At 37.6% G+C, this 18,414-nt stretch overlaps 2 protein-coding genes across 12 annotated transcripts in view; one reads left to right on the top strand and one right to left on the bottom strand.

The window, feature by feature from the left end:
- LOC118243185 (protein FAM126B) overlaps positions 1 to 12,661 on the bottom strand; it is a 76,354-nt gene extending 63,693 nt beyond the window's left edge. For 2 of the 10 annotated variants that reach the window (XM_050711405.1, XM_050711407.1), the window contains exons 1-4: positions 12,594 to 12,651; positions 12,128 to 12,171; positions 8,975 to 9,151; positions 8,497 to 8,672 (exon numbers count right to left, since the gene is read on the bottom strand). The gene's annotated coding sequence lies outside the window, so the exon portion shown is untranslated. Of the gene's footprint in view, positions 1 to 8,496; positions 8,673 to 8,974; positions 9,152 to 9,630; positions 9,764 to 12,127; positions 12,172 to 12,341; positions 12,545 to 12,593 lie in introns of those variants that run through there. The other 8 variants (XM_035537078.2, XM_035537081.2, XM_050711403.1 and 5 more) reach the window with 7 other exon arrangements.
- A 41-nt stretch (positions 12,662 to 12,702) lies between these two features.
- Positions 12,703 to 18,272, top strand: NDUFB3 (NADH:ubiquinone oxidoreductase subunit B3). Of its 2 annotated transcripts, none has more exons than XM_035537124.2 (3): positions 12,703 to 12,844; positions 16,015 to 16,150; positions 18,010 to 18,272. In XM_035537124.2, exons 2-3 carry the CDS (start codon positions 16,017 to 16,019, stop codon positions 18,164 to 18,166), a joined length of 291 nt encoding a protein of 96 aa, XP_035393017.1. In that variant the 5' UTR covers positions 12,703 to 12,844; positions 16,015 to 16,016; the 3' UTR covers positions 18,167 to 18,272. The 2 variants fall into 2 exon arrangements, with proteins under 2 accessions (XP_035393017.1, XP_050567374.1); XM_050711417.1 differs by having other exon boundaries at positions 12,719 to 12,840.
- The last annotated feature ends 142 nt before the right edge of the window (positions 18,273 to 18,414 follow it).

Below are 18,414 nucleotides of genomic sequence, written 5' to 3'. Positions count from 1 at the left end.
TTAAGAATACAAAATTCCAACATACAGTTTCAAAATGCCAGTTAAATGTTCCTAAGCATTAGGATATATTCCTTTATTGCATGTTCACGTAAGTTTCTTATGTGTGACTCAGATACATCATTCGCACTTAAGATGTAAGGTTTTGAAGGATAAAATTCATTCTGATTGATGTTCTGGCCTTGCTTTTCCAATAGAAATTCCTAGACTTCAAAAAAGCAAACTGAACAACCAATATACAGGTACATGAAATATTACTGATCTCAACACTGCTCATCAAGGTAACAACTTCATTACAGCACAGACATCTTCCACTTGACCCAATGGATTACATGAGGCAATCAAAACCTGCACGTAAACTATGAAGAGGACTTAAGACACATGCACAGGCTGCTTGCTCTTCTCAGGTGGATCAGCATAGCATCAACAATCCAAAAACACAAGATATGCTTCAGCTTACAGACTCAAAACTGCTCAGAGTATAGCTGCCTTATATTCGTTTTCTGAAAGTTAGAGGGGGGGTCTAAGAACTGCAAAGAACAATCCCCCAAGATGAGAAGAAAAATACTGTTCTTTTGTATTGGAATCAGACCAATCTCATTTTATGAAACAGAATCCACAAGTGGTAAGTAAGATACGTTCCTGATCATCTTAGTTCTGGACAACACAGATCCATCAAGAACTACCTTAACATGAGCTATCCACTCAATTGACCCAATTGATTAAGGTAACTGTCCTGTATAAATTGATGCCAGTGACCAAACCTATTAACTTCAACAGGATTCCTCCAGAGCTGGAGGTTATATGGTCTTTGATGGACTCTCTCTTTCACGGAAACCAGGCAAAGAAATAGTGCCTCTAAAAAAAGCACAGACTGTTGTAATTATCTGATAAAAATTCTCATGAAACTCTGAAATCCAGCTTACTACGGTCTGGCATTCTGTGGCCTATCCAATGGAACTATAAACTCTGTGAAGCAACTGTATGAGAATTAAAACACTAGTAAATGTAAACCAGTACAAGAGCTACACAAGTTTCCTCTTTTGCTTTGGTATGTGTTTAATAATTAATCTTCACTGTTCAATAGTTAAACACAATGCACAGTGTTTACACAGTCGTTATTCTTTTACTCTTAAACTAATGTTAGAAAAGGATAGAGATGGACTGGTCCTAGGAAAGAACTGGTTAATATTTTTAGTGTGAAGTGGCTTATTTATTTATTTATTTTTAAATAGTGAAGAGCACTAAGTTACTAGCATACTGGGACTTTTTATTTATTTGTTTATTTAAACAGAAATTTAAGTCTTTTTTTCTGGGGCAATTTTTTATATACAGTCTCTTTAGGAATGTAATCTAAACCTAGCACAAATAATTTACATCAACCAGATCTCTGTTAGGCAACACTTTCTTCAATGCTTTTCTTTTATCTTAGCTGTAGATCAATACTGGGGGGGGGGGAGGATTTCCACAACTTTTTCTGATGAAACACTAAGCAGCTTAAGCAATTAAGAGTGTGATTTCTACTGAAACAACCCTATTCCCCAGATCAGCCACTGGTGAATTCCGTAAGGGAACAGAAAGGAGCAGATGGGGAAAAAGAGAAAAAAGAGGAGTAGGGGAGAGGGATTAAGTGCATCCTGCTATTTTCGTGAACATTTTCTACACGTAGCCTGAACAAAATTAAAAGGCTTTGTCAAATAGTGTCCTAGTGTACTTTCAGAAGGCAGGAGTCTTTCAATATTACCAAAAATTAGATTTAACAGCACTGAAAATTCATGCAGCTAGCTTCTGAGTAACGTTCCTTCTGTTTATGGTTGGTGTGGAAGGAGGAATGGAATTTCTTTACAAGTTGTCAATTTTACAACGTTCTAGGTTTTCAAACATATTTTCTTGCATCCATAAAACACAACAGCAGGAATGCTCACTGAGGACTCAAAGTTCTAAAATTCAGCCATTTTTACATAACCTCACCCATACACAGAGAAGCTCTGGGGTTTTGTTTGTAATACTAAATAGTTCTGCTAAAAACTGTCTTCAAAAGCAATGGTAGAATTATGTTTTTTCTTCCCTCAAGTCTTCCTGAGTAAATCCACCTTTGGAAAAAGACCAGAGATGGCCTTAAATGCAGACATGTCAAAGAGTTATACTACTACTTTTTGAAACATTAAGCAAAAGGGTCTTCTTTAACAAATTCTATATAGCACATCCACTTGAAATATAAACTTATCCACATGAAATATACTCAACGTACACAGTTTCCTTATTCTTCTACTGGTAAGTCATGCTGCCCATATAGGTAAAATTTCTGACCTTACACTTTTTTTTTTAATTATATTGGCAATACAGCAAATTTAGTTCATCCTCTTCAAATACATCAGAAAAAAAAATTAATCAAAGCCTGTTTTTAATTAAACAGCCTTTTAAATACATCACTGTTCCATTTCCGTATGGAATTGTGCTGATAGGAACAGTGAGCGCATACTGAAGTGCAAGCACCATGCACCTGAGATTTTTTGGTTATACGTTTTTGCTGCAAGGAATATACTCCTCTAATACCCTTCATACATCATGATTCAAAAACAGGCATGGACAGTCTTTCAAAGGCAACTCAGACAGAAGGTTTAGGAACACTGAGGTTATTGGCATGCAGACAATGTACCTGCACAGCATTGAGCAACCTCTTGAAAAGCAAGGTTGATAAGGTGCACACACCAACAACACCAACAAAAAGTTCAACTCACACAGTCCAAGTGTGAGTACTTCAGTGTGTGAGAAAAATGTTCTGAACAAAATACAAATCCATACCAGGAACCCTGGTACTTATAATTATGTACACACTTGTACTTAATATGATTATGCAATAATCATTTCTTATCAGTGAGCAGTAGGAGTTTCATACTTGGGGCAGAAAAAATCCTTATGCTTTTTGCCTTATCTTCCAGCTATTCAACTGGCATAATAAGACGACTTTTGTAGCTATATTTTAATGATTTTGTTTCCTAATCAGTCCTGTGTCACTTGAGTAACTAAAACCAAGAAATAAAGATCCTAACTTCAAACACTGTCAAGCAATAAAGAAGTAAATGCTAAAACGTTTTCTTTTTCATAGACACAAGGCAATTGCACACAAAGACAATTTACTAATAGCAATATTCCATATTTCAGAAAGCTGTACAGTCTGCATTCACATAGACAAAAATATAGTCATCACAATCTTACAAATCAATTCAAAGCCAACACGTTACTAAAGCAGAATTTCCCAATAGTTTACAGAAATAGCAATAAAATAACTATTACTGGAATTCTGTATAAAGACAAAAGATGCAGGAAAAAAATATTTTTGTCTATCAAAACCTACCTGTTGGAACATAATTTTGAAATACCTCAAAACTTGCTAAAGCTGAAAACTCTTTAAAGTGTGATTAAGGTTTCCTAACCAGCACAATAATGTTGATTTATCTGTCCCTCCTCTCTCCCACATCTCACAAAAATCAAAAAATTTGTATTAAAATAAGGTATCAAATACAATGTCTGGTATGTTTTCATCATGGAAGCATTAGTAGAAGAGATAAGCAGTTGACTGTCATACCCATGCATATCTCCACCAGCCAAATGTGGTAACATTCCTACAAAACGTTTTGGTAAAAGGACAAGCAGCAGTGCTAAAGAAGTTCTTTTCCAGCAGCTGGCAAAAAAAGGAAAGCTGTATTCTCAATGACCAATAGATCATTTTAAAGCTTTCTGCAGCACACTTTAAGTCTTAATTTATTACATGAAATAAATATCTAGAGGCATCTTTACACAAGTTTCTTTGAACTTTCTTCTACTTTTCTCACACTAAGTAATGTTTTGTCTTTAGCATTGATCAATATCCTCAAGTCTGAGGAAAAGGGCACAAAGGAAACAAACCAAACACAACCTTTGCACATTTGGTTAATATACATTGCTAAATAAAGATGGGGACGAAGGCGAGGAGGTGGAGGGACGACAACACCCTGTGACAATCAGCACAATACTTGATTAAACAATTTCAGCAGCATCAGTGTCAAATAGTACTGCCCACTGACCCCTAACTCAGCCTGGAATACATCCACAAACCTTAACCTGATTAGGAATTTGTGCACAATTGTGAAATTCCATAGTTGCACATTTTTTTCTCTGCTCTAGCATCATGAGTTTTACTCAAGATAAACATTGAAGTAGCTAGGAAAAAAAAAGTAAAATACAAATACAGTTAATTTTTAGAAATTATTATGGAATTTACAGGAGTATTTCCAACAGTTTTGGGTTTGGTTGGTTGGTTTTTGTTTTTAAGTTCCAGAGATTTTATTTGAGCTAACTTGGCAAGTTAAAAATCAGGCATAAAATGCCAACATTTTAACTTCAATTAAAAAGGAAATAGGTACAGTAGTTTTAGATTTTTCCATATAAACTCTGAAAATTAACTGCTAAAAAAAACATAGTAGGCCTGTTGCTAGCAAGGATTTAACATACACAGAACTTAAAAAAAAAAAAAAAAAAGCACTCTCTCAAAGTAAGGAGTTCAGTGCAGTGACACCTGCAAGTCCCAAAAGCATCTGCTCTCTTCTATGGCTGAAACAACTAACAAACCAACAAAGTTTCATTTCTGTATGTACAAAGAATGACCGCGTGCGTATTTTCACCACTGATGCAGAAAAACAGACTTTCCTTTCTTAGTCATTTCTCAAACCTGTCCCTTGGACATGAAACTGCGCCTAAACCATTCACATTGCAGCAATCAGCTGAACAGGCTGGGCTAACAGTCAGGACAAATTATTTGCTCTCTCAAGTTCTAACACTGTTTATGGTGAGAAGATAAAGAAAATCTTGTTTTAAAGGAAGAGTTGCTGTCACAGAACATCTATGAAATTAAACAGCTCAGAAACACAGTTTAATAAACGCTTAGCTTAAATTACTTTGATATTTTAGGTATTTCTTCTTTCATTCAATTTAGCTTCCACCCCAACATGCTCAGCTCTACTTGTTTTTCCATAGGTAATACTTAATTGTTTAAGAGACTTTATTGCTTAAGAGACTTGCACGAAGTTCTTGCTACTCTGACAAGGCAAAGATTAGTGCTGCAGTCTATTGCAGTTCATTAAGCTACAAGAATGGCTTGCATGAAGCCTGACAAAAACAGCACCTCATTCTGTTATCTTCCAAAAAAATTACCAGAAATGTAGTTTAATAAATTCCAGAAACTTAAGGATCTTACTACCTGAAACTAATGCACAGATGCAACATTGACAAGATCAAGTTACCACCACATATCATGGTTTCTCTCTTACAATTATGAAATAGAATGGGCACATAATTAGCAATCTAAAAGAAACTTTTGAAGCCTGGTAATTTTGACTAAGACCTGCTCTATGCCAAGAACAAGACGCAAACAGCTTAAAAAAAAAAAAAAAAAAAACTCCACGCACATAAGGAACTAGTCATTTTTCCATTCCAGATCTAAACTCCCCTTGGTCTCCTGTGTCCATGTTTAGCTCATGCTGTTCTGGCTCAACTGAATGTCTTTAAAAAAAGCAATGGAAAGTTCTCCACTGGTTACCCATACAGAGGAATAGAAGCTTTTCTTAGAATAAATCCTTCATCAGCATGCTTTACATTTCTATGTAAAAAGGCACATTATTACTACTTAACAGATTCCTCAATTGCTTCTCGTGTAATTTCATTGAAGTAAATGGATTTTTACCAACCATCTGTCTATCTCATTGCTGTTATTAGAATATTGAGTTTGAAAATATACTAACATACCCTCCCCTTACCCTTATACTATTACTGTTATACTATATACTTTCTAAATCAAATTTTCTACCTTGTGGCCCTATTCCAAATCAGAACAGAGGCAAACATGCAGAGGGGCTGGTCTCCAGCCTCTTCTAAAGCTCAGGGTATTCTCAAAACTGAAGGAGACAGAAAGAAGAAACAGATACCAGAACTCTCAGAAACAGTACGCACATGCCAACCCATCTGAACAAAAAGGAAATAAATTTCTTTCACTCTTTCCAGATATAGGCTAGTTCCCCTCACCTCTAATATATGCCAAGGCAGGGCAGAAGGGAAGACAACCCCAAATACATCTACTAAATAGAGAGAATGGGAAGAGAAAAAAAAATAATCCCCAAAGTACCAGCACTGCCCTGTATGAATCAGCAAACTAGTCATACAGCCTGTACAAATGTCCATATCATACATCTCACTTAAAGATACTTCAGTGGAACAGTAACATATAACTATTTAAAGAACTCACAAACCACACAGAATGTAGACACCAATAAAGAAGACCTAACCTTTTCAGTTTACTGAAGAATCACAGTGTCCTGGTTTCAGTTAGGACAGAGTTAATTTTCCTCCTAGTAGCTGGTAGGGTGCTATGTTTTGGATTAGGATGAGAACAGCGCTGATAATATGCTGATGTTTTAAATGTTGCAGAGCAGTGCTTACACCAAGCCAAGGACTTTTCAGCTTCTCACTCTGTCCTGCCAGCGGGCAGGCTAGGGGTGCAGCAGGAGCTGGGAGGGGACAGACCCAGGACAGCTGACCCAAACTGGCCAAAGGGGTATTCCATACCATCTGACGTCATGCTGAACAATATATAGGGGTGGCTAGCCAGGGTGGGGGGGCTGGCTGCTCGGGGATAGGCTGGGCATCGGTCAACGGGTGGTGAGCAATTGCATTGTGCATCACTTGTTTCGTACACATTATTAGTAGTAGTACTATTATTATTATTGTTATTATTTTCCTGTCTTAATAAACTGTCTTTATCTCAACCCACAGGCTTCACTTTCCCATTTCTCTCCCCCATCCCAGAGAGGGAGGGGGGAGGGTGAGCAAACAGCTGTGTGGTGTTTGGCTGCCAGCTGGGTTAAACAACAACACACAGTAAAATAAAAAATATAATAAAGTTAGCTAAATTACTCAGATTACACACAAGAACATAGACTTAGCATTTCTGGACTGCAAAAATCAGTTATTTTCTAACTCTAATCAGTTATTATCTAACTCTATATTGTGTAAGTACTCTGTCCTGCAGAAAGAACCCCCAAACCATGCAGAAAGAACAAATTCTTGGAAGAGAGCTGTAACAGGTTTCAACTGCTCCATCAACCTCCATCAGGTCTTGTGCTGAACAGCATTATGTAGCCAGGGAATTTGGCAATTCCCAATATTCCATACTGGGAGAAAAATAAAGTTCAACACTTTGCAATAGACATTTTAGTTCACTACCCAGTGCAATCTTCCAAATATCTCTGGTTCTCTATATTCCAATCAAAAGTAAACTAATACTTTCGAACCATAGTATACATATTGCTTTACAGAATAATACTAAGAGGTCAAAGCAACAGAACTGACATAAGCAGTGGCCAACAGGAGCAAGCCAGACTGCCTGCAGAGCAGAAATCAAAGAAAAAACAAAAAGGTGACTTGACAATGACCGTTCTTTTACAAATCACCCAAATTGTGACTCCTAGTTAAATTTCTATTGAAGTAGGTAACTAAGTCAGTTTTATTCCCCAAAGCATTTTCAAATAGAATCTAGATGAGAAATACAGGACTTTAGAGGAAAAGGATATCTCATGGCAGCAGAGTAACACTGTAACAGAGTTCAGCCTACTATACCAGAAAAGTGCATTATACCTAGATTACACTACAATGGCACAAAATAAAAAGATGCAAATTAGTTTAAAAGTAGATACATGATTTATTAAACAAATATGTTACATAACCACATAATTTATTACTCCTAAGACACTATATATGAACATAAATGCCATACAATAAACATCTGTAACATACCTTTTCTAAGTTTTTTGGCTCCAAGGAAAACTGAATACATAATGAATTTGGGTGTAGTGTTTTATATTTGACAAAAAATTTAATGCTAACAGAAGAATGGCTAATGGCCACACTGTAATTCTCCTTATAATACAAAACTTTTATTAATTATTGATAACTTGCAGCATGTGTTGGAACAGTTTGCAGACTGTGTATTATTTTGCCCAGCACCCGATCCTGATCTATGTTTATACATTTTCTTCTCTGTGGTGCTGGCAATAGAGAATTTGGTTTTACTATATAACAACATTCTATTTCATCAGAAGTGCCCCTCTACCTCTTGACCTCATGCTTCAAATTTAAGGACTAAGGTCAGAATCCTATAGGGGGGGAAAAAGAATCACTCACATATGTATGTTCCGTGATTGAAGTTAAAAAAAAAAAAAAAAAAAAACACATTTCAAATTATTTGTCTTGTTAATAAAAGCATGAATTACCCAAGAAAAGGTAGAGAGAAAAGTTCAACCAACTAACTAGGTTACCTTCATTTAGTGATACAAGCACAAACTAAGAACACTTTCACACTCAAAATATTTGCATCTATCTGCACATATACTGAAATATAAGAAAATCCATTTAAACGTAAGAAAAACTTATTCAAAGTGAGGTGGTTTAAACACTAGAAGAGGTTACCCAAAGAGCCTGTGGAGTCTCTGCCTTTGGAGATATTCAAAAACTGAGGGGACAACGTCCTGAGGAACCTGCCCTAGTAGGCCCTGCTTTGAACAAAGGAGTTGAACTGCATGATCTCCAGAGGTCCCTTCCAACCTCAACCCTCCAGTGATTCCATTATTTAAGAATCTTGGTTTCTGCCAAAAAAAAAAAAAAAAAAAGACAGCAAAAGAAAGGTTCAGGAAAAATAAGATTAGTCAGATAATGCATAACACCTACAAATATTTCCTAAAGTCATCATCACTATTTTACAGTTACCTTTAGAGCCTACATGAAGCGTCTGAGCAAATTATGCAACTCAGAAGTTAATGTTTGCTTGAACAAAATTCTGCATGAAATTTTATCTACTACAAGGTAACAACTGCAAAGGAAGCACAGCTAAAGACAGCATTAAATAAAAATTACTTCTTGTAACTATACCATTTGTAAATGAAAATACCTGACTGAAGTAGCAAGTCAAAACCTACGATTGATGACTGTCTCTGTCTGGTTAGATCGCTTTCTCCCCAGGAGTCACAGGACTTCTTCCGAAATGGTAATTCCTATGGCAAAGATGGCCTTCGCTGGGAGTCAGCTGAGGAAGCCTTCAGCTTCACTGCCAGATATTAGTTTATATCTTTACACAAAGGAACAAAGAAAGAAAATGAAAAAATGAAAGCTAAAATTCTTTTCCTGCCCAGGCAAGTATTGACTGAACATATTAGCTTGATTTTAAAGATTCTAAACTCATATCAAACTGTTTGGGAAATAGCCAAACAATTCCGTCCCTCCTACTACAGAAAACAGGGGTATCATATGAAGTTCTCAGATAACAGGTTCAAAACAGAACAGAGGAATGAGTTATTCACACAATACAAGATATATGGTGATGCTTGTTGATTCAAAAACCATACACAGGCTCAAGAGTTTTAAAAAATTAGGTACATTCATGGAAGAAAAAGCTACACAAAACATTATCCCCACTGAGAGAGCTGACCTAAGAAGTAACCTGATACACTTGCCTATAAAAAAAAGAATAAGAATAGAGCATCTGCTGTCAACTACTGCTTAGCCCTGGGGAACAAGCAGGATTGAAACAATGGTCTTGTCACATACCAGGATCCAAGAGCTTTAGACTTCAAGATAGGATAGCAGATTAATCCAGTACAGTTGTTCCTGTGAAGAATGATCTCTGGATTGCCAAAATACAGAGAGAAACTAACAGTGTTGCAAGAGCACATCACTCCTCCTAAAGACGAGTGAAACAGTGGTTTGACATTATAATACAATCCATGAAATATTTAGCTCTACTGCAGCCTGAGAAGGTAACTTACTTTCCCGCCTTTCATAGCCTTTTTTTTTTTTAAAAAAAAAAAAAAAAAACATCTAAAGAAACCAAGGTGGACTAAGGAAAAACCTTTTTCATCATTACAGCAATTAAAGCAGGAATGACAATTTTATTTGAATAACAACAGGCTTCCGGTGAAGTATAAATAACCAACATAGAGCCTAAGAAAGTAACATGCAATTTCAGGAGAAAAATACGTAGTACTTAGTTTTAAGCAATTCAAGTATGTATTAATACATTAAGTGGAAAAAAAACAAAACACACCTCTTGTCATGTCAAAGTTGAAAAAAATTCAAGTCACTGTCTGTCATGCAGCTCTCTACTCCAGAAACTAATCTGGAAGAGCATACCACTCAGTACAAATCACTGATAAGGAGAATGTTAGTGTGCACAGGCAGAGAAGAATAGTACCAACAATGAATCTGTTAATCTAGAACATACATCAACAAAAAGTTCTGGAAACACAGGCTTCTGAAAGCCATCAAGAAAGCCTTGCCACCTTCCCCTAACCTACTAACATAAGCAGGAACTCCAGCTAATCACAACTAGGGTGGCTGGATAGACACTAATGTAACTGTATCCTAGAACACTTTATTTTCAGAAATTATCACCACCATGAACAGTAGCAAAAAAAAAAAAAGCAACTGAATTAACCATAACAAGTACTGATTATTTGTACACAGAATCCCAATGACCTTCTCTTCCTAAAGGATATCCAGTATGTTCTACATAAGACAAAAATTTCTCTTCTTTATGTTAACTCCTTGTCTACACTATAGTTCCAGCCCTAACAATTGAAGTTTACTTCCCAAAAACAGGCTATAACAAGACACTGAGGTCCCTTAAAATTATCTAAACTCACTTATTTGGTGAAGATACAGCTTCAGAAAGCTTCCTATATCCCCAAAACATCACATCCCCCATATCTGCAGTCTTTTATTTTGGAAAGAAAGAGTACAGCACATACTGCAAGAAAAGGAAATTTAGGAAGCAAGACATTAAGCAATCTCACTCTAGAGCAAATCAATAAACTGCACAAAGTTAGTCCTATCAAGAGGTTTTATGTACTTGGGTGGGGGGAAACAGATACCAAAACCTTGTTCAACCCTGAAATTTGCAGTGTATTTGAAGGTGAATCTTGCAGAGTGTACTCCGCCCCTATAATTCTGTTTGACTACAATGAGTCACACAAAGTCAATCCGCTGTGATCAGTACTGAATGTAGAAGCTGATAGGCTCGGCAATATCAGTAAAGTATGGCTTCATGGATAAATCATCAAGCCATACTTAAATACACTATGAAAAACAAAACAAGCAAACAAAACAAAACACAAGGCCACGACCTTACCTTTTTCCATCAAAAAGAAAACTATTTTGTTTGGTATCTAACGTGTTTACAGATCACTGAAAAATATTTCAGAGGAAAATATCAACATTCCACAGCAACACTAGATGCTAAGCACATAGCCGGTAGCTTTCTGCCACTACAAGAAAGGAGAAATACTTCACAGGTATCAGACAGATCATTGTCCATGTGATGGAGATTTAACTCCCTGATACCCAACAGATAAAGAATCCTTCCCCAGTTCCATCCTCCAACACGTTATAAAAAAACAAACACATCTCCTCTCACTCTGACATTGTATCTTGCAGACTTTACCTCCCAGGGAAAAACATTCAGTGCTGAAACCAGACAGAGGCAGTCTGGATTAAACAGATGGCACAGTATTTAGAACAGTTTCACTGTTAATAACACGATAATGGCATTCTTCCTGGAACCCTTCTCGTGCTCTCCCAATATTCCCATAAAAAAAATGAAACCCAGAAACATCTTTTCATCAGATACTAAAAACAAAAATCAAACCTGCAGTCTGTCCTAAAATTCTGTCAATACCATGTTATAAAACACGGTTTATTCTGATTCTTATAAGCGTGTCAAAAATCAGTATCCTGGCATTTCTGTTATGCTATAAATAAGTAACATTATAGTAGTATCTAGAATACAGAGATGGTGTAAGCCTTTGTAAGTCAGTGACTGAGTGGTTGTCTTTATCAGTTTCTTTCCAGATAAAGGGCACAATGTACTCAACCTCGAAGCATACATAAAAAAAAAAAAATTATTCAGATAGTCACGCAATCAACACTTCATAATTATATAGCCACAGCACGCCAAACTCCGAGCTCTCCAGGAACAGTCACTGGATGTAACGAAACAGTAACCTCAATGGAAACGCAGGTCTCAAGAAAACCCTTAACTTCCAGTTACCTTTCAGCGCAGTTCCAGAATTTCAGGCAGCCTCCACGCTTCTCCTACGGAAACAAACAGCGATGCCCTTTTAGGACGCATCCAGCGGCAGGCACCGGGCGGGCTCACGAGCACTCACGAGCACCCCCAGCAATCCCCCAGCTCCTGCCCGCGACGAGCAGAGCCCCGAGAGCGGGCAGCGGCCGGGTGGGGGGCGCGCTGGCCCGGGGCTTACATAAGCGCGGTGCCCTGCGGGAGGAGGCAGGGGCGGCCCCACTCCCCTCAGAAAGCGGCGGCGGCAGGGACGGTTCGCGCACTCGCAGCTCCTGCGCGCTTCCGTCCCTGCCGGGGCGCCGGCACCAGCTGACGGGCAACGTAGGAGAGAAAGGGAAGGGGGCGCTCGGTACCGGCCCGGCCGAGGCCCCACCCACCGCCACCCAACAGCTCCGGTCCCAAGCAGAGCAGAACAGCCCCACCGCTCCCTCACCTCTCCTCCAGCCGCTACCGACCCCGCAACTCAACAACGCGCCCGCCCATTGGGCCGCTTCCGCTCCCAACAAGCCCCGCGCTGATTGGCCGCGTGCTTCCCCCTCCTCTCGCCCGGCAGGAACTGAACTGAACGGAACGGGAAGCGCGCGGAACTCTTGCGGCCGGCCCCGGCTTCTGCAGCACCGGTACCAGCCGCTGCCTTCCGTTTCCGGGTGGCTGTGTCCTGGCGGCCGGGCACGGAGCGGGCAGGTACCGGGGGGCCGGCAGCGGGGATCGCGGGGGCACCGGCACTGGCCCGCGCCGCTGCCCGCCCTCGGGCGTGCCGGTGGGGCTGGGGGCTAGGCGTGTGCCCAGAAAGCGCTTTCTGGGAAAAGGGCAAATATTTGTAGGAGAGGGTTTTTGTTTGTTTTGTTTTGCTTTGGGGGTAGGGGGTAGCTAGCAATAGACTGTGGTACAGCTCTCGTTAAGATTTTCTGCTCCATCGTTCTTGCCCCTACAGCCAGGGTTCTTTAGGAGTCACAGGCTTTGAAGCTGTGTTTTTAACTTTCCTGAAAATGAGGAGCTCTTCGCTACTAGATATGTGTCAAGATGGGAAATTCATGTTATCTTCTTTTAGCCTTTCGTGGTCTTACTGAAAATGTTCACGTTCCCATCTGCCTTTATCAGTTTTCTAATGAGGACTGGTATTTTCTTGTTTTTTCCTGATACTACTTCATATAAGAAAACTTACATAGCTGCTTGATGAGCATAATGGTGGTGACAACTTACAAGGCAGCAACACTCTAGCCTACAATATACTTGCTTAGATAATCAAATGAATTACTTATACCTTGGAAATCTCTTAATCTGTCACTTAAATCAGGGCTTCAGAGCACTTTCAGTATAACAACATTAATGTAATTTGATACAAACAAGCTGTTGTTTTTCCTAGTTTAACAAATCTGCACGTTTGTTTCTTTAAAACTCACAGGAAAAAATGTGAAGTCTATCATGCGCTTGGAGCTGTGCACCTAAAACTTCTCAATTAGATGTCTTCTTCCCATATGATAACTGTAAAAAAAAAAATAGGATGAAGCATATATTCCATAAAGATGAATAAAATTGTGCTCTTTTTAGATTCTGAAGAATAAGTAGTGGCCATAGTATTGTACAGAGACAGAATGTAAGCTTGTCCAAGCTAATATCTATTACCAACCCTAAAAACCTCATAATCTTTGAACACACAAAATTCTAAATGTAGTTGTATCTGCATCTGTAGCACAGTTTTAAAGACTATGCCTTTTGTATCCTGACATTTTAGAACTTAAGATTCTCAAATATTCTTAGTGACTGCAAGAAATAAAAGCTGTTTAAGCAAATGTCAAAATCAGTCAATTCTTGCCTACTTTTAAAGAAGATGGAACATCAAAATATGAATTTAAAAAAAGGTGCCATGTTTAAACAAGATCAGTATTCATACAGTATAAATGTTGACAATGCTTTAAGAAATGTGACTTTTAACAGCTTCCAGTCCATATGCTTTATACTAGAAAACAAAATAGTTTCATCACAGGGTGCTTTAATTGATTATCCATCTTTTTTTCTGTTAGGTGTGTGTGTGTTCAAATTTTGAGTCAACAACATTAAATTCTTATTCTAAAGTTTCAGCTGATGCCACCAGTTAATTCTTAGTTTAGTATTAGCACCTGAGAAATGCTAGTTTCACTGTCAGTACTGAAGATTGAAGGATCGCTCTGGGCTACAAAATACATACTGCTGCAGTAACAATACTGCCCAGCCTTACATAGTGTTCTTAATTCTTTGTTTGGTTAGCCAGCTCAGCTGTCTAAGACTTAAGTCATTGTTTTCTTGTTTCTTTCTGCAGTGGATAATAAGGATGTGAATGGAAAGTTAACAGTTCCTAACTACATACCTCACATTGGTCTTCCCTACTGCTTTTATGCTAAGATCGAAATAAGTTTAAACAATACTACAGTCTATAAAATGGAAAACTTGCCATTTTTAACTAGTTTTTAACCAGTTAAATGTTAATATTTTTAACATTTTTAACTAGTGTGCATAATATCTGCACCACTTTATTAAAACAAATATTGCCTTTAATTGGAAAAGTCTACTTTTATATTTTCTTTTCAAGTAGGTTTGACCAAACTTATTACTAAAGAGATGGTGGAGTGCGGGGATTTAAAATCTGATTTCTGTTGTAATGTGAACATTTTCTAAGTGTTTAATATGCTGTTATGGCTGGATTTAAAGCTAGTAGTTCTGCATGGTTTTAATATTTGATATATATGCATAAATGCTTGTAGCAAGCTACCATTGGATAAGGATTCTATGATTCTGTGATTTTAATGTCTACCGTAATGCCCTATTCTTTTATATTTACATCTGAATCTTCTTCTACTGCATTTTTTAAAATTTGAAATTGAACTGTGACAAGTTAGTGTACGTACATTCAATTACATTGTTTGAGTAATTCAAGTTCTGTGACGTCTTTGGATTCCAGTTATTTAAAGGAGCTGGGATAAGCCATAATATAACAGTATTCTATAAATGTGCACATAGGTCACTAACTTAAAATTACTTGGTTTTATATTCTATCTAGGGTTTTCTAATTATGGAGTTAGTTTGATACCTCTCAATCCACATCACACTTTCAAATTCTAAATATACAAATAAGGATATTTTACTGGCTAGTCTCAACTAAGCCATTCATTACAATCATTACAAGTCTCAGCTAGTAAAATATCTCTCAAGCCAGTAAAATAGTCTCAACTAAGCTAGTCATTACAAGTCTCAACTTGTAATGCAGTTTCTTAAATGACATATTAAAAAAAAAAAAAAGTCCAATGTGGAGTATTTAAACTATGATTCTGAAATATTTGTATGTGACATGTATATAGGCACTCTGATATCAAACTTGGATGAACTATTATCTTAGCCTCCTACGTTGTTTGATTTTCTTCATGTTCCTGGGCAATGTTTGTGTTATGCTATGCTATGTATTTTAAGGTCCATATTGATGGTCTTTTTATTAGGAGAAAATAAATCCATAAATAACATAATGTTGCTGTTAATTCTCTGGAAATGGTTTTATATGAAGACTCTTGCCTTTAGTCATGTGGCTATTGCTGATAATAAATAAACCAACCATGCAGGTTTTCAGACAAAATAGTCAACTGTTACTATATGGGAAATAATACAGTCCAGCACAGTTTGCTTTACTGTTCTTTATCACCAGCTTCTGAAATGCTACACAGTCTCTTAGCTCTTTGAACAAAGGTGCACTGTTCACAAAGCAGAAACTGTTTTGTAGGATTTCTTGTAACCTCCCCATTCTTCCTGTACAGGATATTGGTCCTTGTGTGTGGAAAATAAGCTGGACTCCCTGAGAACTAAAAACTCCTTATCTTTTCTTTTAGGTATGGCGCATGGAAGTGAACGTGGCCATGGCCAAACAGAACTCCCCGACTACAGGCAGTGGAAGGTGGAGGGTACTCCACTAGAGGATGTCCAGAGAAGGCTGGCTAAACGTGGTCTTAGGGATCCATGGGCTCGGTAAGTGCAAGAGCCTCAAAAATTATCTTGATATGTTGTCTTGTAGCATCAACTGGATTTTGTCATTGCAGACAACACTTCTTTAGTAAAAATTGTGAAAATTCATCTACAATAAGTAAATTAGAATTTTAGTTATGTCTTTCCCTCTTTTGCAGAGGTCACACGCTGCATTACCTTGACCAGCCTCTGCATTTTTGACAGGCACCCTTGTACTTTGTGATGTTTCCTGATGATACAGATCAAGCATAGTGACCAGGGCCTCATCCACCAAAGCACTTAAGTTATGTTAGGTTTTGCACATGTGAGTAAGACTATCTTTTTTCAGTGCAGAGTTTGTGTGCTCAGATGTTGTCAGTGGAACTTACATTCTAGAAATAGGATTGCTCATAAACAACAAGAGGCCTTTATTTGAAAAGAAGAAATATATTAACACACAATGTGGAATTTGATTCAACAATGCATTTCATTTTGCTAAGAAACGAACGTAACATGGAAGGTAAGGTAAACTTACATCATGGAAGATGAGATTTTTACCTCTCAGTTGTCCCGTTCTACAATGAATGCCACCTCTTTTTCTGCCAGAGCAATTCTGGATCATTTAAGCAGCTATAAAACAATGCTTAATATGCGTTCCCCCATCATAAACTATGTAAAATTTTGGTTGAGTGCTCTTCAATCTTGGTGAATAAAACAGTAGATGTTTTGTGCTGTGTAATTCAGTTCTTCTGTAAGAAGAAAAACTACATGAGCAACTTCTCCGGGAGCATTCATAGAAGAGGCTTTAGCTGTTAGCACTTTCTTGTAGTGATAATAGTAATCTCTTTAAAACTTTTTGCATGCTATAACCTTTGGAGGAGCTTGGGGTTGATGGCACTTTTTTCCATCTCTGTAGCAAATGTACATTAATGTACATATGGAATAAGCTGTGTGAAAGATGTCATATTTGGAAACCTACATCTTTTTCAATAAGTATCCTGTAACAGCAACTAGAAAACACTCCACCATGCCAATATTCTTTCATCCTGAGTCACAGAAACCATTTGCCCAAGAGAATACGATCTGTGAACATAAATACTTGACCCCCTTGTTAAAATCTCTATCTCCCACCAAAATTATGGTTCTGATTTTGTTTGTGTCTATGTAAATGTGGGTTTTTTTCCTTTTTCTTAAAGACTTGGTGTCCTTAGAGACTGTTTCTTTTCTATAGATTTCTGTAGATTATGCTGGTTGAACTACACAGCATAATCTAGTGGTTGGCTGTAGTCAGTCACAGCAGTGACTAACATTACAATAACAATGCATTAAGAACAGTGAGACAAGAGGGTCAGCTTTGTAAATATTCTAACTTTTTAGCAGAACTTATTTTCATCTGTATAAAATCAGTTTTAGTAGACTTTTCTGACTTTGCCTAACATAGTTAAGCATCGTGTTGTATAATGAAGTGTCTCCACACTGGGATGTTTTCTATGTCTGGAAAAACTTACCCTTCAAGATTTAATTATCCTAGAGGTTGTATAGCACAGTGACTAGTCTTTGTAGTTACTCTATCCCTTACAACTCAGTGGGTTGATTTTGATTCAGAGTGAAAATATGCAACAAGTTTGGGGAGATGAGTCTCATACTAGAATTGTGTTGTTTGTTGATGTTATTTGTACCTCATGTAGATTAATATGTGTAGCAGCTTAGAGTTGATGTCATTAACTTCAGTTACCTCAATACTTAAATGATAGAAATGTTACAGTCTCAATGCATATCTAAGTTGAATCAAGATTTTTTTTCCAGACAAAGATATTCTGTTATATTTATCACAGTGGCTCCACTGATCCTGTTCTATTCTTTTGGTTTTATTTCTCTTTTAGTAATGAAGTCTGGAGGTATATGGGTGGCTATGCAAAACCTGTCACCTTAATGGAAATCTTTACTAGAGGACTCAAGTGGGGATTTGCAGCTTTCGTGGTTGCTCTTGGCATTGAGTATACACTGTTTCCCCCAAAGAAGAATGGAGGCCATCACTAAAGGTCAAATATGACAACCTGCTGCTTTTTCATTACTAAAATGTACAGAAGACCATTGCCCATTCTGTACTTATAATATGCGTATTAAAGTATGTCACAGGTAAAAAGCATGTTTCTTTGGTTTTATTATGCTTTTATGAAAGGATCAAAAAATGTAGCCAGAGCAATTTCCTCAACTTCTGTCTGCAGAAAGAAAACAAGATACACACATGCTCTTGGGCTTGCTGTACCATCTTTTAAAGAACAGGG

This window comes from Cygnus atratus, chromosome 6, assembly GCF_013377495.2.
Source record: "Cygnus atratus isolate AKBS03 ecotype Queensland, Australia chromosome 6, CAtr_DNAZoo_HiC_assembly, whole genome shotgun sequence".
In the NCBI taxonomy this organism is placed as follows: Eukaryota; Metazoa; Chordata; class Aves; order Anseriformes; family Anatidae; genus Cygnus; species Cygnus atratus.
The sequence above is the reverse complement of the archived record's forward strand: the minus strand, read 5'-3'. Positions and strand labels throughout refer to the sequence as shown.